This window comes from Manis javanica, chromosome 10 (genome assembly GCF_040802235.1).
Source record: "Manis javanica isolate MJ-LG chromosome 10, MJ_LKY, whole genome shotgun sequence".
Taxonomy (NCBI): Eukaryota; Metazoa; Chordata; class Mammalia; order Pholidota; family Manidae; genus Manis; species Manis javanica.
In genome coordinates, this window is record NC_133165.1 from 41,545,129 (window position 1) to 41,564,090 (window position 18,962).

At 37.2% G+C, this 18,962-nt stretch overlaps 1 protein-coding gene across 8 annotated transcripts in view; it reads right to left on the reverse strand.

Moving 5' to 3' along the window:
• Positions 1–18,962, reverse strand: part of LOC108394392 (S-adenosyl-L-methionine-dependent tRNA 4-demethylwyosine synthase TYW1) — a 343,841-nt gene that overhangs the window by 131,689 nt on the left and 193,190 nt on the right. For all 8 annotated transcript variants that reach the window (XM_037002495.2, XM_073215219.1, XM_073215218.1 and 5 more), the window contains one exon: positions 10,522–10,657. In XM_037002495.2, coding sequence (XP_036858390.1) covers positions 10,522–10,657 — 136 coding nt within the window. The remainder of the gene's footprint in view (positions 1–10,521; positions 10,658–18,962) is intronic.

Genomic DNA, 18,962 nt, shown 5'->3' on the forward strand with positions numbered 1-18,962 from the left:
AAGTACCAAAATATATTTCTCTTCTCACATTTGAATAGGAACATTCTGACAAAAGATAAAGATCTGGAAATGTAAACATTATACTCAGCAAGAGTTAAAAAAACAAAACAAAACACGCTTCCTTCTTCTACTTTGGGTTGCACTAGCTCAAACTGAAAAACTTGGGACAAATCAAATTTCTTTGTTTATAAAGCTCAAGAAATTCTTTCTCTTTAAATGCCTTTCCTTGCTCAGGTATACTAAAAGCCTAAACAAATAACAGAAGAGCATGGATATTTGATTAAAATACCTGAAAAAGCACTTTCATTTAAAAGTGTTTATTTAAAAACTGAAATAATATCAGATTATAGTAATATGTTTGACCTTAGCTAGTAATACAGTTACAACAGAAATGTTTTATTTTTGAGTGTAAAATAGCAGTAAAGCAGACATTCCGTGATAGTATCTACTGTACCAGTAATATCAGATATACAAAAGGACATAGCTTGAGTTAATTTAAAGAAAACTTTTAATTTTAAGAGCAGTTTCCTGCCATAGAGCTGCTTTCTTAAATGGCAACATAAACAATACAAGAATGAAAACCATAAGTTCTAATTGCTATAAAATGCTTAGAAAGCAACTGCCCTAATTTGCTAGCAGATAGTTTAAATAGCCCAAGGAAACTTTTCCAACTAGAATCACATGGACACATAATGATGTTATATGCAAAAAGCTCAGAAGTTAGGAAATAGTGTATAAGTTTAAGTGATAGCATTACTATCAATGAGTCAGGCCAATTGGACATCTAAAGGCTTGTAACTTCAAAATAAGGAAACTTTGCCCAAAAGAAAAAAAAAGAATCTCTTAAACCATTCTACTAATGCCTATTTCTCATCTTTGATTCTCTGACTCAGAACACAGCCTAACAACCTCAGATGTATCTGATATTGCCAGTTCCTATTGTTTACTCCTATCTAAAACCACCCTGACTTTTATACTATGTATCTCCTATCTCATAACGAGAGAAGATGATACAGCTGATAAACAAAGAAATTTTAAGGGAACTCAGAAAGCACCTGGATTGCTAGCGTTATAAATAACCCAGGACAGATCAGAAACCAAAGTAATGCCTGTTTCCAATTTCTTAAATAAAGTCAGTGTTAACTGCCAAAATGGGCATTGATTTAACTTCTCAAGCATAAAATAGGAGAAAAAGATTTTATCAGCTAGAGCAGTCAAGAAAAGGAACATGGTACACCTTACCACTACAGAGCTCTGTTGAGTTTCCACTCATTCATTCTTTTAACAAACATTTATCAATTGCCTTTAAATGTGCTGCACTAGATATTGTATAGAATTCAGACATAAGTAAGGAATCCAGTGGGGGAGAGAGAAGCTAGGATAAAACAATAGAAATAATGCGATTTTATAGGTATAAAACTTAAGGGAAAGAGACAGCTATTTGCAATTAGAAAAGACTCCAAAGTATAAGTAATAATGAAGCTGAAACTTATGGTTGCATGGCATCTACAAGTCAAAGAAATGGAAAGAAAAGACTGTCCAGGTTCCAAGAAGATAAGCAAGGGCTTAGAAATAGAACCAGGCACATTTGCAGAAATAGCAACATAAGCAGTGAAGTGTAGCATTCCTGGGGAATATCATGAAGGAGTCTGGAAATGTCCATTGGGATCACATGGCAATGGGTTAGGAATGCCAAAGGGAGTGTTGAGCAGAGGGAAAAGGAGGTTTTCTGGGACAGTGACTCCATGTCTGGATACACCTCAAAAGTTACTTGGGATGTTAGAAATGTAGATTCTCAAATACCACTAGGAATAAGTAACTGGAATTTTCATAAGCTCCTGTACCGATTTTCATTATCAGTCGGGTTTGGTTCAAGCATAAAGAACTGTAGGGCAAAAGCAAAGGGAACAGAAAAGGGGAAATGGCTGTAAGAGAAGAGAGGGGGAACTAACAGGAAAATACCAACTATTGCCACATGGAGTTAATGGGAGAGAAGAATGAGAAGGATACTTCAGCTCTAAAATAAAGAAAGGTATGTATGCCATAAGTACAGACCTAAGAAGGGACAAGTTTTTGCAGAAAAAGACATTAAGTTTGGACATCCTGTGGTTGAATTCCTGTGGCGACAATGGATATTTCTGACCAGGATTCTCACCTGGTCTTAATAGCGCCCATCGTATAAACACATCAGAGCCTTTTTTTGCACATTTATGGGGTATTTACTGGGGACAGAGCAGCACATCAGTCACAGGATTGCCAGGCCAGGGGAGGGGTGTAGAGGAAACACCCATTCTCTCCTCTCCTCTGTTCCTGTTACCTAACTGGTCAGGCATCTCCCAGTCATAAGATACCTGCCCACAGAGTTCCTCCCGGTGCAAGGGGTGGCGAAGAAGCATGGCTGCTGGGAGAGTACGGAGAAAGCCTTGGAGCCCTGGTGCTCCTGGAGAATTAAGCCCTTGCATGGAAGCAGGGAACTTGGCACATGGCCAGGAAAGTGGAGTGCAAGAAGAGACTGAGACCTGCTACTTTGAGAATAAATGGTAAACCCCTTTAATCTCCAGCTCTTTGTCTTTGCCTTTATTCAGTCTTACTGAATTCCTAGAGAACTTGACCCCAACAGGGAACCCCCTCTTCCCAGAGCTCCAATTCCTTACTGGGTAGAAAATTTGGTTTTACAAATTCAGAAAGATTAACTTCATATTTAAACATATACTATTTGTTGACACCCTTCCAGGGTTGCTATGTACTGCTATTTAACCATGTTTTATTAATTAACTTTGGGAATGCGTATCTCCTCCGTAATACACAAAGGGCAAATAATATACGTAAGGCAGAGTGCTACAAACTTAAGAGGAACTCAACACAGTTACTGAAAAATAAAAGTGGAAGCCTAAAAAAAAAGGAAGATGTCAACTATTTTTTTTTAAAGAAAACTTCTGATGTTTTTCTTTTAAAGATGTCATAATTTGGAAGATTAATGGATTAAAGATGGCAGACTAGGAAGACAAGATGGAAAACTCCTCCCAAAAACACACAAAAGAGGAAAATACAGCAAAGCAACTAGAACTGAAGAAACCTGAAGAATACAGAACAGACCCCTACACCTGAGGATGAAAAGATGACCATACAGAAAAGGATGAGGCAGCAAAGGTAAGATTGAGCTGTACCCAAGCCCTCCGCCCACACCAGCCTATAGACAGGAGAAAGAGGAACAGAGCAGGGGAGGAGGCAGGAATCCAGGAGTGCTGCTCACCTGGCCCTGGAGATCTACTCCAGCAGCACAAGCCACATTACATCAGGTTCTGGTGATTATCGGGGCTGGACACCAGGGGCAAGAAGAACACTCTGGGAAGCTGAGATTCCAGCTAACATGGAGGGCAAGCATGCCCTGCCAGTCCTTAGACCTAAAGCAGAGGTGGCAGTTTGAAAGACTTGCCAGCAGTGAAAGGGGTTCCACAGGGGATAAGGGTTGGACAGAACTCTCTCCTCAGGAGAAAAGGCAGGTGGAGGATACCGACCTAGCCCTCCCTCAGCCCAAGAGATCAGAATTCACGGGAGCCCAAGACACTCCATTCCCGGTGCTGGCAATGCAGCCCCAAGGCTCCTCCCTGTGTGCACTGCCAACAGACAACCCACTGGGTCCAGCAGCAGCTCAGACTTTGCTGCCTGGCAAGCAGAGGGAGACTCCCCTTGGCTTGCTTGGAAACATTTCAGGCCAACCAGAGAGGTGCCTAGAGGAACCAGCACCAAAAGCTCCTTCCACCCTGCGGGTGTCTATACCAAGTGCTGTGCTTCCAGCTGGGGCACATCGGTTCGCCCACCCCATTAACTCTGTAGCCCCGCCACTGAGGCAGGCCACAAGGAGAGCAACCCTGCCCACAGAGAGCTCAACAGAGATTACTGAGCTGATCACAAAAGCAGGAGTTAAAGCAAACTGCCCACCCAGACTGAGACCACTACAGAAGCCAGACAAAAAGGTGGCCCTGCCCATGGCACAACAGCTGGGGCCTCCACAAAATGAAACCAGGCAGACTAAAGAATCTTGAGCTTCTGGGCACCATAGCATAGCTTCTTCATAAAGCTATTACTCTTTAGACCAGAATACATACCAGAGACATCTAATACAAAGGAAGAAACACAGACTCCCTGACAAAATGAGCAAGCAGAGAAATTTGATCCAAACGAAACTATAAAATAGAACCCCAGAGAGAGGGCTAAATGAAACAGATCACCAATCTTCTTGGTAAAGATTTCAAAATAAAAGTCATAAATATGCTCAAGGATTTATAGAAAAGTATTCAAGATCACAAAGAGGACTTCAACAAAGACAGAAAACCAGAAAAACACAGACACTGAGAACTGAAGAATACAGTATCTGAAATGAGCATCTGAAATGAAACATACAATGGAGGGATTTAAAAGTAGATTAGGTTACATAGAGGAGATAGTAAATGAAACAAATTACAGAAGAGAAAAACAAATGGACAGAAAGTCTTCTTAAAGAAATAACTGCCAAATAGCCAAAGCAATCCTGAAAAGGAAGAATAAAGCAGGGGGATCTCACTTCCCAACTTCAAGCTCTACTAGAAAGCTGCAGTAATCAAGAAAATTTAATACTGGCACAAGAACAGACCCACAGAGCAGTGGAACAGATTAGAGACTCCAGACATTAACCCAAACATCTATGAACAATTAATATATGATAAAGAAGCCATGGATATACAATGGGGAAATGACAGTCTCTTCAACAGCTGTGCTGGCAAAACTGGACAGCTACATGTAAGAGAATGAAACTGGACCATTGTCTAACCCCATATACAAAAGTAAATTCAAAATGGATCAAAGACCTCAATGTAAGTCATGAAACCATAAAACTCCTAGAAAAAAAAACAGGCAAAAATCTCTTGGACATAAACATGAGCAACTTCTTCATGAACATATCTCCCCGGGCAAGGGAAACAGAAGCAAAAATGAACAAATGGGACTATATCAAGCTGAAAAGCTTCTGCACCACAAAGGACACCATCAATAGAACAAAAAGACATCCTACACTATGAGAGAATATATTCACAAATGACATATCCGATAAAGGGGTGACATCCAAAATATATAAAGAGCTCACGCACCTCAACAAACAAAAAGCAAATAATACAATTAAAAAATGGGCAGAGGAGCTGAACAGACACTTCTCTAAAGAAGAAATTCAGAAGACCAACAGGCACATGAAAAGATGTTCCACATTGCTAATCATCAGAGAAATGCAAATTAAAACCACAGTGAGATATCACCTCATACCAGTAAGGATCGCCACCATCCAAAAGACAAACAACAACAAATGTTGGCAAGGATGTAGAGAAAGGGGAGCCCTCCTACACTGCTGGTGGGAATGTAAATTAGTTCAACCATTGTGGAAAGCAGTATGGAGGTTCCTCAAAAAGCTCAAAATAGACCCAGGAATTCCACTTCTAGGAATTTACCCTAAGAATGCAGCAGCCCAGAATGAAAAAGACAGATGCAACCCTATGTTTATCGCAGCACTATTTACAATAGCCCAGAAATGGAAGCAACCTAAGTGTCCATCAGTAGATGAATGGATAAAGAAGACGTGGCACATATACACAATGGAATATTATTTGGCCATAAGAAAAAAACAAATCTTATCATTTGCAAAAACATGGATGGAGCTAGAAGGTATTATGCTCAGTGAAATAAGCCAGGCAGAGTAAGAAAAGTATCAAATGATTTCACTCATCTGTGGAGTATAAGAACAAAGAAAAAACTGAAGGAACAAATCAGCAGCAGACTCACAGAATCCAAGAATGGACTAACAGTTACCAAAGGGAAAGGGACTGGGGGGGATGGGTGGGAAGTAAGGGATAAGGGGAAAAAAAGGGACATTATGATTAGCAGATATAATGTGGGGGTGGGGGGCACGGGGAGGGCTGTACAACACAGAGAAGACAAGTAGTAATTCTATAGCATCTTACTACACTGATGGTCAGTGACCATAATGGGATATGTAGGGGGGGACTTGATGATGGGGGGAGTCTAGTAAACATAATGTTACTCGTGTATTTGTAGATTGATACCAAAATAAATTTTTAAAAAAGAAATAATTGTTGAGAACTTCCTCAATCTGGGGAAGGAAATAGACACTCAAGTCATGGAAGCACAGAGATCCCCTAACAAAAGAAACCCCAGGAAGACAATACTAAGACATACAATAATTAAAATGGCAAAGATCAAGGATTAGGAGAATGTGTTGAAAGCAGCCAGAGAGAAAAAAGATTATTTATAAAGAAAATCCCATCAGGCTATGAGGAGACTTCTCAGCAGAAACTCTGCAGGACAGAAGGGAGGGGCATGATATATTTAATGAAGTAAAACAGAAGGACCACCAACTAAGAATCCTCTACCCAGCAAGATTATCATTTACACTTGAAGCAGGTATTAAAGAATTTCAAAATAACAAAAGTTGAAGGAATTAACTATCACTAACCTGTCTTAAAATATATGTTAAAGGAATTGCTGTAAATGGAAATGACCCTAAAGCTAAATACCTCTCACCAATGAAAATAAACCACAGTAAAAGTAGTAGACCAACTAATTACCAAGCAAGTACAAAATTTTAAAAAAAAGAAATAAAATTAACTATATACAAAGTCAGTCAAGGGATAGACAAAAAACTGTAGATAAAAAATGTGGAACAAGGAAGAAGAAGAAGAAAAAGAAGTACCTTTAGATTGTGTTTGAAATAGAGTAATCAGCAATTTAAGATAGATACTATAATAAAGCAAAGAAGCTATCCTTGAACCATTGGTAACCACAAACCTAAAGCCTAGAATAAATACACACACATAAAAATAAATTTTAAAGAGAGAAAAATCCAGTTACAACACTAAAGAAAACCATCAACAAAAAAAGTATGAGAAAGAAAGGAACAGAGAGGAGATATAAAAAACAGACAGAAAACAATTAATAAAATGGCAGTAAGTACATATCTATCAATAATTACCTTAAATGCAAATGGACTGAATGAATCAATCAAAAGTAGAGTTGCAGAATGGATAAAAAAACAAGACCCAACTATATGCAGCCTACAAGAGACTCACTTCAGACCTAAAGACATATACAAACTAAAAGTGAAGGGATAGCAAAAGATATGCCATGCAAATAATAGGTAGAAAAATTAGCAGTACTTATATTAGACAAAATTGATTTCAAAACAAAGAAAGTAACAAGACACAAAGAAGGACATTACATAATGATAAAGGAATCAGTCCAACAAGAGGATATAACCATTATAAGTATCTATGCAACCAACATAGGAGCACCTAAATATCTATAACATATGCTAAAAATTAAAGGGGAAAATAGATTCCAACACATTCATCTTAGGAGACTTGAACATACCACTCACATCAATAGATCAACCAGACAGAAAATAAGGAAACAGACATACTAAACAATATATTAAATCAAATGGACTTAACAGTTATCTATGAAAAGCTCCATCCAACAGCATGAATCACATTTTTCTCAAGTGTATATGGAACATTCTCCACAACAGATCACATACTAGGCCACAAGAAGAGCCTCAATAAATTCAAAAAGACTGAAATTGTATCAAGCTGCTTTTCAGACCACAATGGTATGAAACTAGAAATATATTACACAAAGAAAGCAAAAAAATTTACAAACACATGGAGATGAAACAACATGCTTCTAAATAATCAATGTATCAATAAACAAATTAAAACAGAAATTAAGCAATACACAGAGATGAATGAAAACAAAAACCCAGTAGCCCAAAATTGTGGGACACAGCAAAGGCAGTTCTAAGAAGAAAGTACATAGCAATACAGGCTTACCTCAAGAAACAGGAACAATCCAAATAAAGTCTAAAATTACAATTGAAGAAGAAAAATGAAGTCCAAAGTTATTAGAAGAAGGGACATAATAAAGATCAGATGAGAAATAAATAAAATAGAGAAGAATAGAAAAAAAAAATCAATGAAACCAGGAGCTCATTCTTTTGAGAAAATAAAATAGATATTAGCCTATTATCTAGCCAGACTTATCAAGAAAAAAAAGAGTACACTCAGAAATGAAGAAGGAATAATCACAATGGACAACACAGAAATACAAAGAAGTTAGAGAATACTATGAAAAATAATATGCCAATAAATTGGATAACTAGAAGAAATGGGAAACTTCCTAGATTAATACAACCTTCCAAAACTGACCCAGGAAGAAACAGAAAATCCATCAATATCATAAACCATATTAAAAGAAGGATAAAAGCCACATGATCATCTCAATAGATGCTGAAAAAGCATTGGCAAAATTCAACATCCATTCATGATAATAATGCTCAACAAAGTGAATACAGGGGTTGCAAACATAATAAATCAACATAATAAATGCCATATATAGCCAACATCATACTTAATAGTGAAAAGCTGATAGCTTTTCCTCTAAAATCAGAACAAGACAAGGATGCCCAGTCTCACCACTTTTATTCAACATTGTACTAAAGGTCCTAGCCACAGCAACCAGACAACAGAAAGAAATAAAAGGCATCCACATTGGTAAGGAAGAAGTTAAACTGTCAGTATTTTCAGATGACATGATATTATACACAGAAAACCCTCAAGAATCCAACAAAAAAACTACTAGAACTAAGATCTGAATTCAGCAAAGTTGCAGGATACAGAATTACACAGAAATCTGTCACATTCAAATATATTAACAATGAATTGGCATAAAGACAAATCAGGAAAATAACTCCATTTACAATTGCATCAAAAAAATAATAAAATACCTGGGAATAAACCTAAGTAAGGAGGTGAAAGATCTATACTCTGAAAACTACAAGACGCTCATGAGAGAAATTAAATACTAACCAAAAAGTGGAAATCTATTCCATGTTCATGGATAGGAAGAATTAATATTGTCAAAATGGCCATCTTGCCCAAAGCAATTTACAGATTCAGTGCAATCCTATCAAAATACCAACAGTATTTTTCAATGAACTAGAAAAAAATACTTCTAAAATTTATACAGAACCAAAAAAAGACCCTGAGTAGCCAAAGCAATCCTGAGAAAGATGAACAAAGCTGAGAGGGATTATGCTCCCCAACTTCATGCTCTACTACAAAGCCACAATTATCAAGACAATTTGGTACTGGCACAAGAATATACCCATAGAAAATGGAACAGAATAGAGAGCCCAGATATAAACCCACACATATATGGTCAATTTATATATGATAAAGGAACCATGAATATACACAAGGAAAAGACAGCCTCTTCAGCAACTGGTGTTAGCAAAACTGGACATATACATATAAGAATGAAACTGGATTACTGTCTAACTCCAAACACAAAAGTAAACTCGAAATGGATCAAAGACCTGAATGTAGGTTATGAAACCATAAAACTCTTAGAAGAAAATGCAGGCAAAAATCTCTTGAATATAAGCATGAGTAATTTTTTCCTGAAGATATCTCCTTGGGCAAGGGAAACAAAAGCAAAAGTGAACAAATGGGACCACATCAAACTAAAAACCTTCTGTACAGCTAAGGACACTATCAGCAGAACAAAAAGGCATTCTACAGTATAGGAGAATATATTAGTAAATGACATATCCAATAAGAAGTTAACATCCAAAATATATAAAGGACTCATGTGTGTCAACACTCAAAGAACAAATAACCCAATTAAAAAATGGGCAGACGACCTGAACAGACACTCCTCCAAAGAAGAAATACAAATGGCCAATAGGCATATGAAAAGATGCTCCACATCACTAATCATCAGGGAAATGCAAATTAAAACCACAATGAGATGACACCTCACACCACTTAGAATGGCCACTATCCAAAAGACAAGAAACAACAAAAGCTGGTGAGGATGCAGAGAAAATTCCCACTACACTGTTAGTGGGAATGCAAATTGGTACAATGGCTGTGGGAAGCAGTATGGAGGCTCCTCAAAAAGCTAAAAACGGAAATACCATTTGACCCTGTAATTCCACTCCTAGGAATTTTCCCCAAGAAAACAAAATCCCTGATTCAAAAAGACTGGAGAATATGCACCCCTATGTTTATCACCACACTGTTTGCAATAGCCAAGATATGGAAGCAATCTAAGTGTTCATTAGTAGATGAATGGATAAAGAAGATGTAGTACATATACACAGTGGAATATTATTCAGCCATAAAAGAAAAGAAGTCTTGCCATTTGCAACAACATTGATGGAACTAGAGGATATTATGCTCAGTGAAGCCAGTCAGGCAGAGAAAGACAAATACATGATTTCATTTATTTGTGGAGTATAAAAACAAAGCAAAAAAGAAGAAAGGAAACAGCATTAGACTCATAGACATTGAGAAGTGACTAGTGGTTACCAAGGGGGTGAGGTTGGGGTGGGAGCGGTGGGTGGCAGAAAGGGGGACTGTTGAAACACTGTGATGTACATTTGATAATTTAAAGAAAAGATGTCATAAGAAGTCTTACCTTTGCTGCCAAAGCTTTTAAACTGTCGAGGAATCTTTGCCAGAAATCTTTGAAGAGTGGGCGGTCGATTTTCTTGAGGCTGTCTTTGGTGCTAGCATCCACACTAACATATAGCTGGGTAACTGGTTTGAGGTTCCTTGGTAATGAAACATACACAAACACACACACAGAACAACAATAGAAAAAGAAAATTATGACTATATTGGACTTTACATGATTTAAAATATATACTCTGTAATCGATGTGGTAATTAAGCATCTCATTGGGTCTAGAGTCTTCTACTTTTCCCAGAAGACTGAAGCAATGATTTTAATGTCAGAATGGGATGTCAGTCGATTATTTTTTTAAATGGACACCTTCTCTAATAAACTAAAAACATTCAATTATGTAAAACTAGTCCCTCTTTAAGCACCAGATTTTAGAGGAAAATAAAACAAGATTTACCTTTAGGTCTGGCAGGCCCTCAAACTTAAGTTTCTCCATATACTGCCACTTAAAACTTACACAGTTGAAATCTCATAACCATGCATGGTCTTTGCTGATGGGCCCTCTCCCATCACCAATTTACTGATGGAAGTTTTCTGGGGAACAGGGAACAACCCAAAAAGCTCAAGCCTTCTAAAGGGCACAAAGCCACTCCAGTGCCTCACCTGTGCCTCCAAGAACAAGGGTAGGTTTAAAGTCCAGCTTTGTGTGGGCAAACAATGACCTATTCAGGGAGTTTTAAGCAACGCAGAGCTACAAGAACAGCAACCAAGCACCTTACAAAGGAGCACAACACAGAAGAAAAATGTTATGCTGCAGATTCTTATTTTTCTTTCCATTCTTAATCAGTTTCCATGAATACCACTCATTCTCCACTTCTCTCAAATTCATTGACTCATTTCATAATGTCATTCTTATCTACTAGATTTCTTGCCAGTTATATGTTAAGCCTAGACTGTACTTTTTCCAAAGGCTCTCTGTTCTCCCTTCAAATGGGTCTCGTAATTCATTCTCTTCAATGAAGTTGTAACTAGAAAGAAATTCCCCATAGTAATCCTCTGACCAAATTCTCCTACTATTAGCTTTCTGTAACTATTTCAAAATTTGTATTTATTCTTAACATACTACTTATGTATTTTTTGTTTCAAAGTTTATATGTGCTTTTAAAAATTGAAATACAACTCACATGCCATAGAATTAATCATCAAAGTGGTTTACGTGCTTTTTATATCTCTCTGGATAAGCCTTATCAATCTTTGAGTGTAGGACCTTAAAGGACAGGAACTATAATTTTCTTTTTATCTGGTCCCCAGATATTCAAAGCTACTTTTTATTTGATAGTATTAACTTCAGGTGACAGAATTTTTAAGAGCATGTAGGCCAAACAAATACTTTTAATGATTTGACTTAATGACATATGGAAAAATCAGAAGGCCTTAAGCCCAAAGTTATTAGAAGTAGAAATGATTAAAATACTGGCAGACTCTCATTGTTTTAATCCCTCTCCAATACTGATACACAAAGGAACACTTAAAAGTTCAGAAATGTGTCACCACTGAGTAGAGGACCTCAATTACTAGAAATGCAAAACAACAGCACACTGTAACAGCAGCATTCCGTTTTATCATCCCATGCCTCTGTAACAGACAAATTATTCTAACTTAACTGGACTTTGTTTTACAAAAAATAAAAATAAAAAAGATCAGCTTAATGGATACTGCTGGCCATCACTTTAGGATACTTAACAGGACTCTGTCATAAAGCTGCCTGATGCAAAATGGGAGCTGGCCTGACCTTTTCATTATGCCTCTGTAACTGCTTAGGATATGAACAGTAAATTCCAAAGGCCATGGTTATTCTACAAACTTCCATCATTTGCAAAAAAGGAAGCTAGACACTGACAGTACCAGTAAAGAATTTTAGTCAATACTAAATGTCTAAGATGCTACAAGCAAGGAACTTTATGAAACTCTTGCTAGGGAGCAGAGGAAGACTGGAGTAGAGGAAAAGTACCCTGGAAATTATAGAGCTCATTCCTAAGGGGCTCGAAAGAAGTAAAAGGACCTTGGAGAAATTTTTTGAGCCTCAAGGATCTTATGTCTGCCTAGTACTGCCTCTATTCCCTAGAACAGACAATGAGGCTCCTAGCATCTTCATTTATGTCTCCATTCTGTACTGAGATAGAATCATTTTAGCTCCCCAAATGATCCTTTATAGAAATGCATTGACAATTGAACATAAAATCCCTCTCCTTTTTTTCCTTTTTTAGAGATTAGTTGCCCTCATTCTACCTTCCAAGCGATGAAGCCTAATTTCCACAGAAAGGAAAACATGGAGAGGGATTTATGTTTGTACCATGACTGTAGGCTATTAGTTTCTAAGGCTACTGCAAAGCTAGGGAAGTTGGAATGGAATAGGATATATTAACACTTCACTGTTCTTATTAAGATTCAGCCACTTTTCTAGAATAAATGCTCCTTAGATTATTGCACACCTAGATTATTGCACACCTTTAAGAAAAAAGCTGACTGAAAATTTCTGCCAGTGTTCTTATTGTTTTTATATAAAAGGTTTTTGAAAGTCTGTACTGTTTCCTGCTGATATCCCACACAAGTTTTATTTTTATTTCCATCATCATTCATCCTGATATTCTCTACGTCCACTGTGATTTCTTTGACTGACAGCAAATAAGAAGTGTGTTTCTTCAATTACAAACATACTGGAATAGTTTAGTAATCTTTTTGTACTGATTTATAGTTAAATTCCATTAAGTTCAGATATCATGCTCTATATGATTTCAATACTTTGCTGAAACTTGCTATAATACTCAGCAATGGCTATTAGTAACTGTTCTATGAGCAAGCTTTAAGCTCTTGAAAAGAATTTATATTCTTAAGTTTCTGGTTTCAATGTTCTCTTTCTGTAATACAGACTAAAATTGTTCATTTAGTTGCTCAAATCTTTACTACTAGTGACTCTGATTCACTTGTTTTATCAGTTTGAGAGCATATTTTAAAAACCTATTATTTTTACTTGTAGATCTGTCAATTTTGAGATTATGTTATTGAGTGTTTAAAAAATTTTAATTGTTAAATTCTTTTATGTTCCTGGCAGATTTAATATTTTATTATTAAGAAATGCCCATCCTATCTCAAGTAACAGTTCCTGACTTAAAGTATACTTTGATCATTATTATTAGGCCTACTTTTTTTTGAATTATCTCATATATTCTGTTTTTCTTGAATTATCTCACATATTCAGAATGCCACTAAAAGGTATTCATTGTTATACAATCATTTACAGGTGAGGAAACTAGGCACTGAGAGGTTATCTTCCCAGTGTCAGAAAGATAGCAGCAATCCAGTGAAGATGCAAACCTGGGAGGTCCTAGCCATGGCAATCAGACAACACAAAGAAATAAAAGGCATCCAGATTGGTAAAGAAGAAGCTAAACTCTCACTGCTTGCAGATGACATGATAATATACATAAAAAAAAACTAAAGGATCCAACCCAAAACTACTAGAACTAATAACTGAATTCAGCAAAGTTGCAGGATACAAAATTAATACACAGAAATCTGATGCATTCCTACATACTAATGATGAACTAACAGAAAGAGAAACCAGGAAAATAACTGCATCAGAAAGAATAACATACCTAGGAATAAACCTAAACAAGGAGATGAAAGACCTAGACACTGAAAACTACAAGACAGTCATGAGAGAAATTAAAGAAGATACCAATAAATGGAAATACATCCCGTGCTCATGGATAGGAAGAATTAATATTGTCAAAATGGCCATCCTGCCTAAAGCAATCTACAGATTCAATGCAATTCCTATCAAATTACCAACAGCATTCTTTAACAAACTAGAACAAATAGTTCTAAAATTCAGATGGAACCACAAAAGACACGAAATAGCAATTCTGAGGACTAATAAAACTGGGGGGATTGCGCTCCCCGACTTTAAGCTCTACTACAAAGCCACAGTTATCAAGACAATTTAGTACTGGCAGAGAACAGTCCCACAGATCAATGGAACAGAAATAAAGAGCCTAGATATAAGCCCGAGCATATATGGTCAGTTAACATACAATAAAGAAGCCATGGATATACAATAAGGAAATGACAGCCTCTTCAACAACTGGTGTTAGCAAAACTGGACAGCTACATGCAAGCAAATGAAACTGGATTGTTGTTTAACTCTATACACAAAAGTAAACTCATAGTGGATCAAAGACTTGAATGTACGTCATGAAACCATAAAACTATTAGAAGAAAAGATAAGCAAAAATCTCTTGAATATAAACATGAGCAGCTTTTTCCTGAACACATCTCCTCGGGCAAGGCAAACAAAAGCAAAAATGAACAAATGGGACTACATAAAACTAAAAAGCAAAGGACACCATCAGTAGAACAAAAAGGCATCCTACAGTATGGGAGAACATATTTGTAAATGACATATCTGACAAAGGATTAACATCCAAAATATGTAAAGAATTCACATGTCTCAATACCCAAAAAGCAAATAACCCAATTAAAAAATGGGTGGAGGATATGAACAGACACTTCTCCTAAGAAAAAATTCAGATGGCCAACAGGCATATGAAAAGATGCTACACATGTTAAGTACCAGGGAAATGCAAATTAAAACCACAAGGAGATATCTCCTAACACCAGTTAGGATGGCCAACATCCAAAAGACAAGGAACAACAAATGCTGATGAGGATGCAGAGAATGGGGAACCCTACTACACACTGGTGGGAATGTAAATTAGTTCAACCATTGTGAAAAGCAATATGGACGTTCCTCAAAAAACTAAAAATAGAAATACCATTTGACCCAGGAATTCCACTCGTAGAAATTTACCCAAAGAAAACAAAACCCCAGATTCAAAAAAGACTGGAGAATATGCACCCCTATATTTACCACAGCACTATTTACAATAGCCAAGATACAGAAGCAACCTAAGTGTCCATCAGTAGATGAGTGGATTAAAAAGATGTAGTACATATACACAATGGAATATTATTCAGCCATAAGAAGAAAACAAATCCTACCATTTGCAACAACATGGATGGAGCTAGAGGGTATTAGGCTCAGTGAAATAAGCCAGGTGGAGAAAGACAAGCACCAAATGATTTCACTCATTTGTGGATTGTAACAACAAAGCAAAACTGAAGGAACAAAACAGCCACAGACTCATAGACTCCAAGAAGGGACTAGTGGTTACCAAAAGGGAGGGGTGGGGAGGAGGGGAGAAGGGGATTGAGGGGTACATGACTGGCACATATGGTGTGTGGAGGGGTCACGGAGAAGACAGTGTAGCACAAAGACAAGCATTGACTCTGTGGCCTCTTACTACACTGATGGACAGTGACTGCAGTGGGGTGGCGGGGGGACTTGATAACATGGGTGAATGTAGTAACCACTATGTTTTTCATGTGAAACCTTCATAAGAGTATGTATCAATGATACCTTAATATAAATAAATAAATAAGTAGAAATATGCAAACCCAGATCCTTCTAGATCAGAGCCCAAGCTCTTCACCACTTCACCACACTGCCTCTTTTTTTAGCCCATTTACACATGCATATTTATGAAAAGTGTTCCATCAATTAATAGACACAAGAGAAAACTGTATTTTAAACTTAACGCATTTTCTACGAACAAAGCAGGATGGGGGAAAAAAGGCTTCTATTGAAGGGATCACATGGTATTTACAATATTCATTTCATTGTAAGCTATTTTCCATAACCATTTGAGCATTAATATAAAAAAACTTTAAAATTTAAGCATGTTTTAAAACACTTTCTAAGCATCTAACACGTGAAGAACTATCCAATTTATACAGGTTCTCTACCATATACAGTGAATGTCTTAGCAAAACCTAGATAAAACAAATACTGGTAGAAGAAGCAAAAGAAAGAGAATAAAATTCATACATAGTTTCAAAGAAGAAAGCACTCACAAGTGTATGTATAAACGGACAAATCTGGTGCTGGGGGAGGTCTGGAAAGTTAAATGTTATTCGTGTCAGAGTTAAACATGGAACACGGTTCAGTCTTTTGATAAGCTGCCCAGCAGACAGAAAGCTGTGAATTAACAGTATTTACCGAAAAGAAAAATATATAGGAGTTTAAATATAAACCTAAAAATAACATAAAATAGACAAGAAAATTATGGTAAAATAAACATAAAGGTAGATTAAAGATGAAGCTAAGAGTGAATTAGTCTACAAAGGGCTATACATTTGACTCTAAATTCTAATATGCTCATTAAGAGGCAGACACAGTTATAAGATTCAAATGTCCACAGAGTAAAAATAAACTAGTTCTCTATGGGTCCCCAGAGAGAAGAAACTGTTCAATGTTCTAGAACATCACCCTCAACAACTTCCTTACTTTACACGATGGCTTTTAGAGTCTGCTTTTAACAAGGGTCTTGCTGTAGGTTTTGGGCATCATAGCACAGAACAATTTTTAAGTAATGACAAGGAGTTCTCTAGCAGAACAATGATACCCAGGTGTGATGCACCTTTCTGATTACAGGCCGAATGCAAGCACAGATTGTACACCATCTAGAATAAAAGCCCGAAACTCACATGTCTGTAGGATCCAGGGATATATTGTGAGTCAAGTAACCCACATTTAAAAGAAAAAGCAGTTCTATGGACACCAAAACATAAAACACATATGAAACACAAAATAAATATTCTTTCCTTATTCAAAGCAATATGCTTCCATTTTTCTTGTATGGTGTGGTATACTCTCAGTCTACCTGTCATTGTTTCACATTTGTTAGAAATGGTGGCAAATTTATCTACTATAAGACAAGCAACAATGCAATTCCTCTAACAAATGAGAGATGACACTCGGTCTCATGGTTGAGCAGATGACACAAGGGTGGAGAGTTTGGCAAACTGAAAAGCACAAGCTTCATCAAAAAGATAATATTTACTTGGTGTGATATTGTGATATAATAAGAACTATATATGTGGTCTTTCTCCCTAGTTCCTAGCACAGAGCTCCTAAAACCCCTGAATTTGCTGAGTGATAGAGGTGACATAAGTATCTGTTATTATCTGTAATAAGCCCCTTTCAACCATACCAGAATTTACACTAATGAGGTGGAGGTGACTCTCGATGGGTCCCTAGATAGTGCCAGGATAGGGGTTGGTTTGTTGCCAGAAGAACTGACCATGGGATTAGAGGGTGGTGAATTTCAGCTCCACCCCACAACCTTCAGGAAGAGGGGACAGCTGGCAACTGAGTTAATCCCCAATGGACGATTTAATCAATCCTGCCTATGTAATGAAGCCTCCATAAAAACCCCTAAATGATGGATCTCAGAGGGCTTCCAAGTTGGTGAACACACTGCGGTGGTGGGAGGGTGGTGTGCTCCAGGAGAGTATGAAAAGGCAGCGCCCTTACCCCCAGACATTGTTCCATATATCTCTTTCATTTGGCTGTTCCTGAGCTGAATCCTTTATAATAAACCAGTAATAGTGGTAAACTGTTTCCCCTGAGTTCTATGAGCTATCAGCAATTATTAGCAAATTTCAAAACTGAGGATCTCACGGGAAGTTCCAAACCATAACTGGTTGGTCAGAAGTACTGGCAGTGACCTGGAATTTGAAATTGATGCCTAAATTGTGGGCAGTCTTGTGGGACTAAGCCCTTAACCTGTGTGTTCTGCTCTAATTCCAGGTAATATCAGAACTGAATTGAATTGTAGGACATCTAGTTGGTGTCTACAGAGAACAGGAAAATTGCTTAGTGTGGAAAAACCCAGAAGAGATGTGAGTAAAAAAATAGATGAGTGTTCTGGTGTTAGAAAAAGAGCCTCACACTTAACTCTTGACAATTTTTGTTAGATTTTTTTTATCAAAAGTCAGTAATTTAGAATTCATGCAAAATCTCTGGATTTTCAAGTGTTGGCTCTAAAAAAAAAGAGTTCTAAACATGCTGCAGGACAAATAAAACCTACTTCTAATCAACTGCCAGTCTGAGACCTCTGGTCATAAAAACCCTCAGCTATCCATAACTACAATTTTTTTTCAATTCAGTTCCTAAAAAACAGTGAGTCCAAGTGGTTCCAGATTATCCTCCTGGACAAATACAGTCTGTTGTGCTATGTGGCAGACTGCAAACATGGCCATAAATTCCTCCTCTTCCTGTATCTATTTCCCCTTACCCTTATAGCTTTGAGTGCCTGCTCATTTACCCTAAGCTTGACATGTGGCTTGCTCTGGCCAATGAGAAGTGAGCAAGTATGACACAAGCAGAGGCTTGAAAGATATTTGTGCACTAGGGCATTCCCTCTCTTGTTGCTCTCTGAAACCCTCCCACCAAGTTCAGACTAGCCTGCTGGAGGACAAACAGCTATATAAATAGAGGGCCGGTTGTCTCAGCCATGACCATTATAAACCAGCCAGGCCAGGAGATCCATT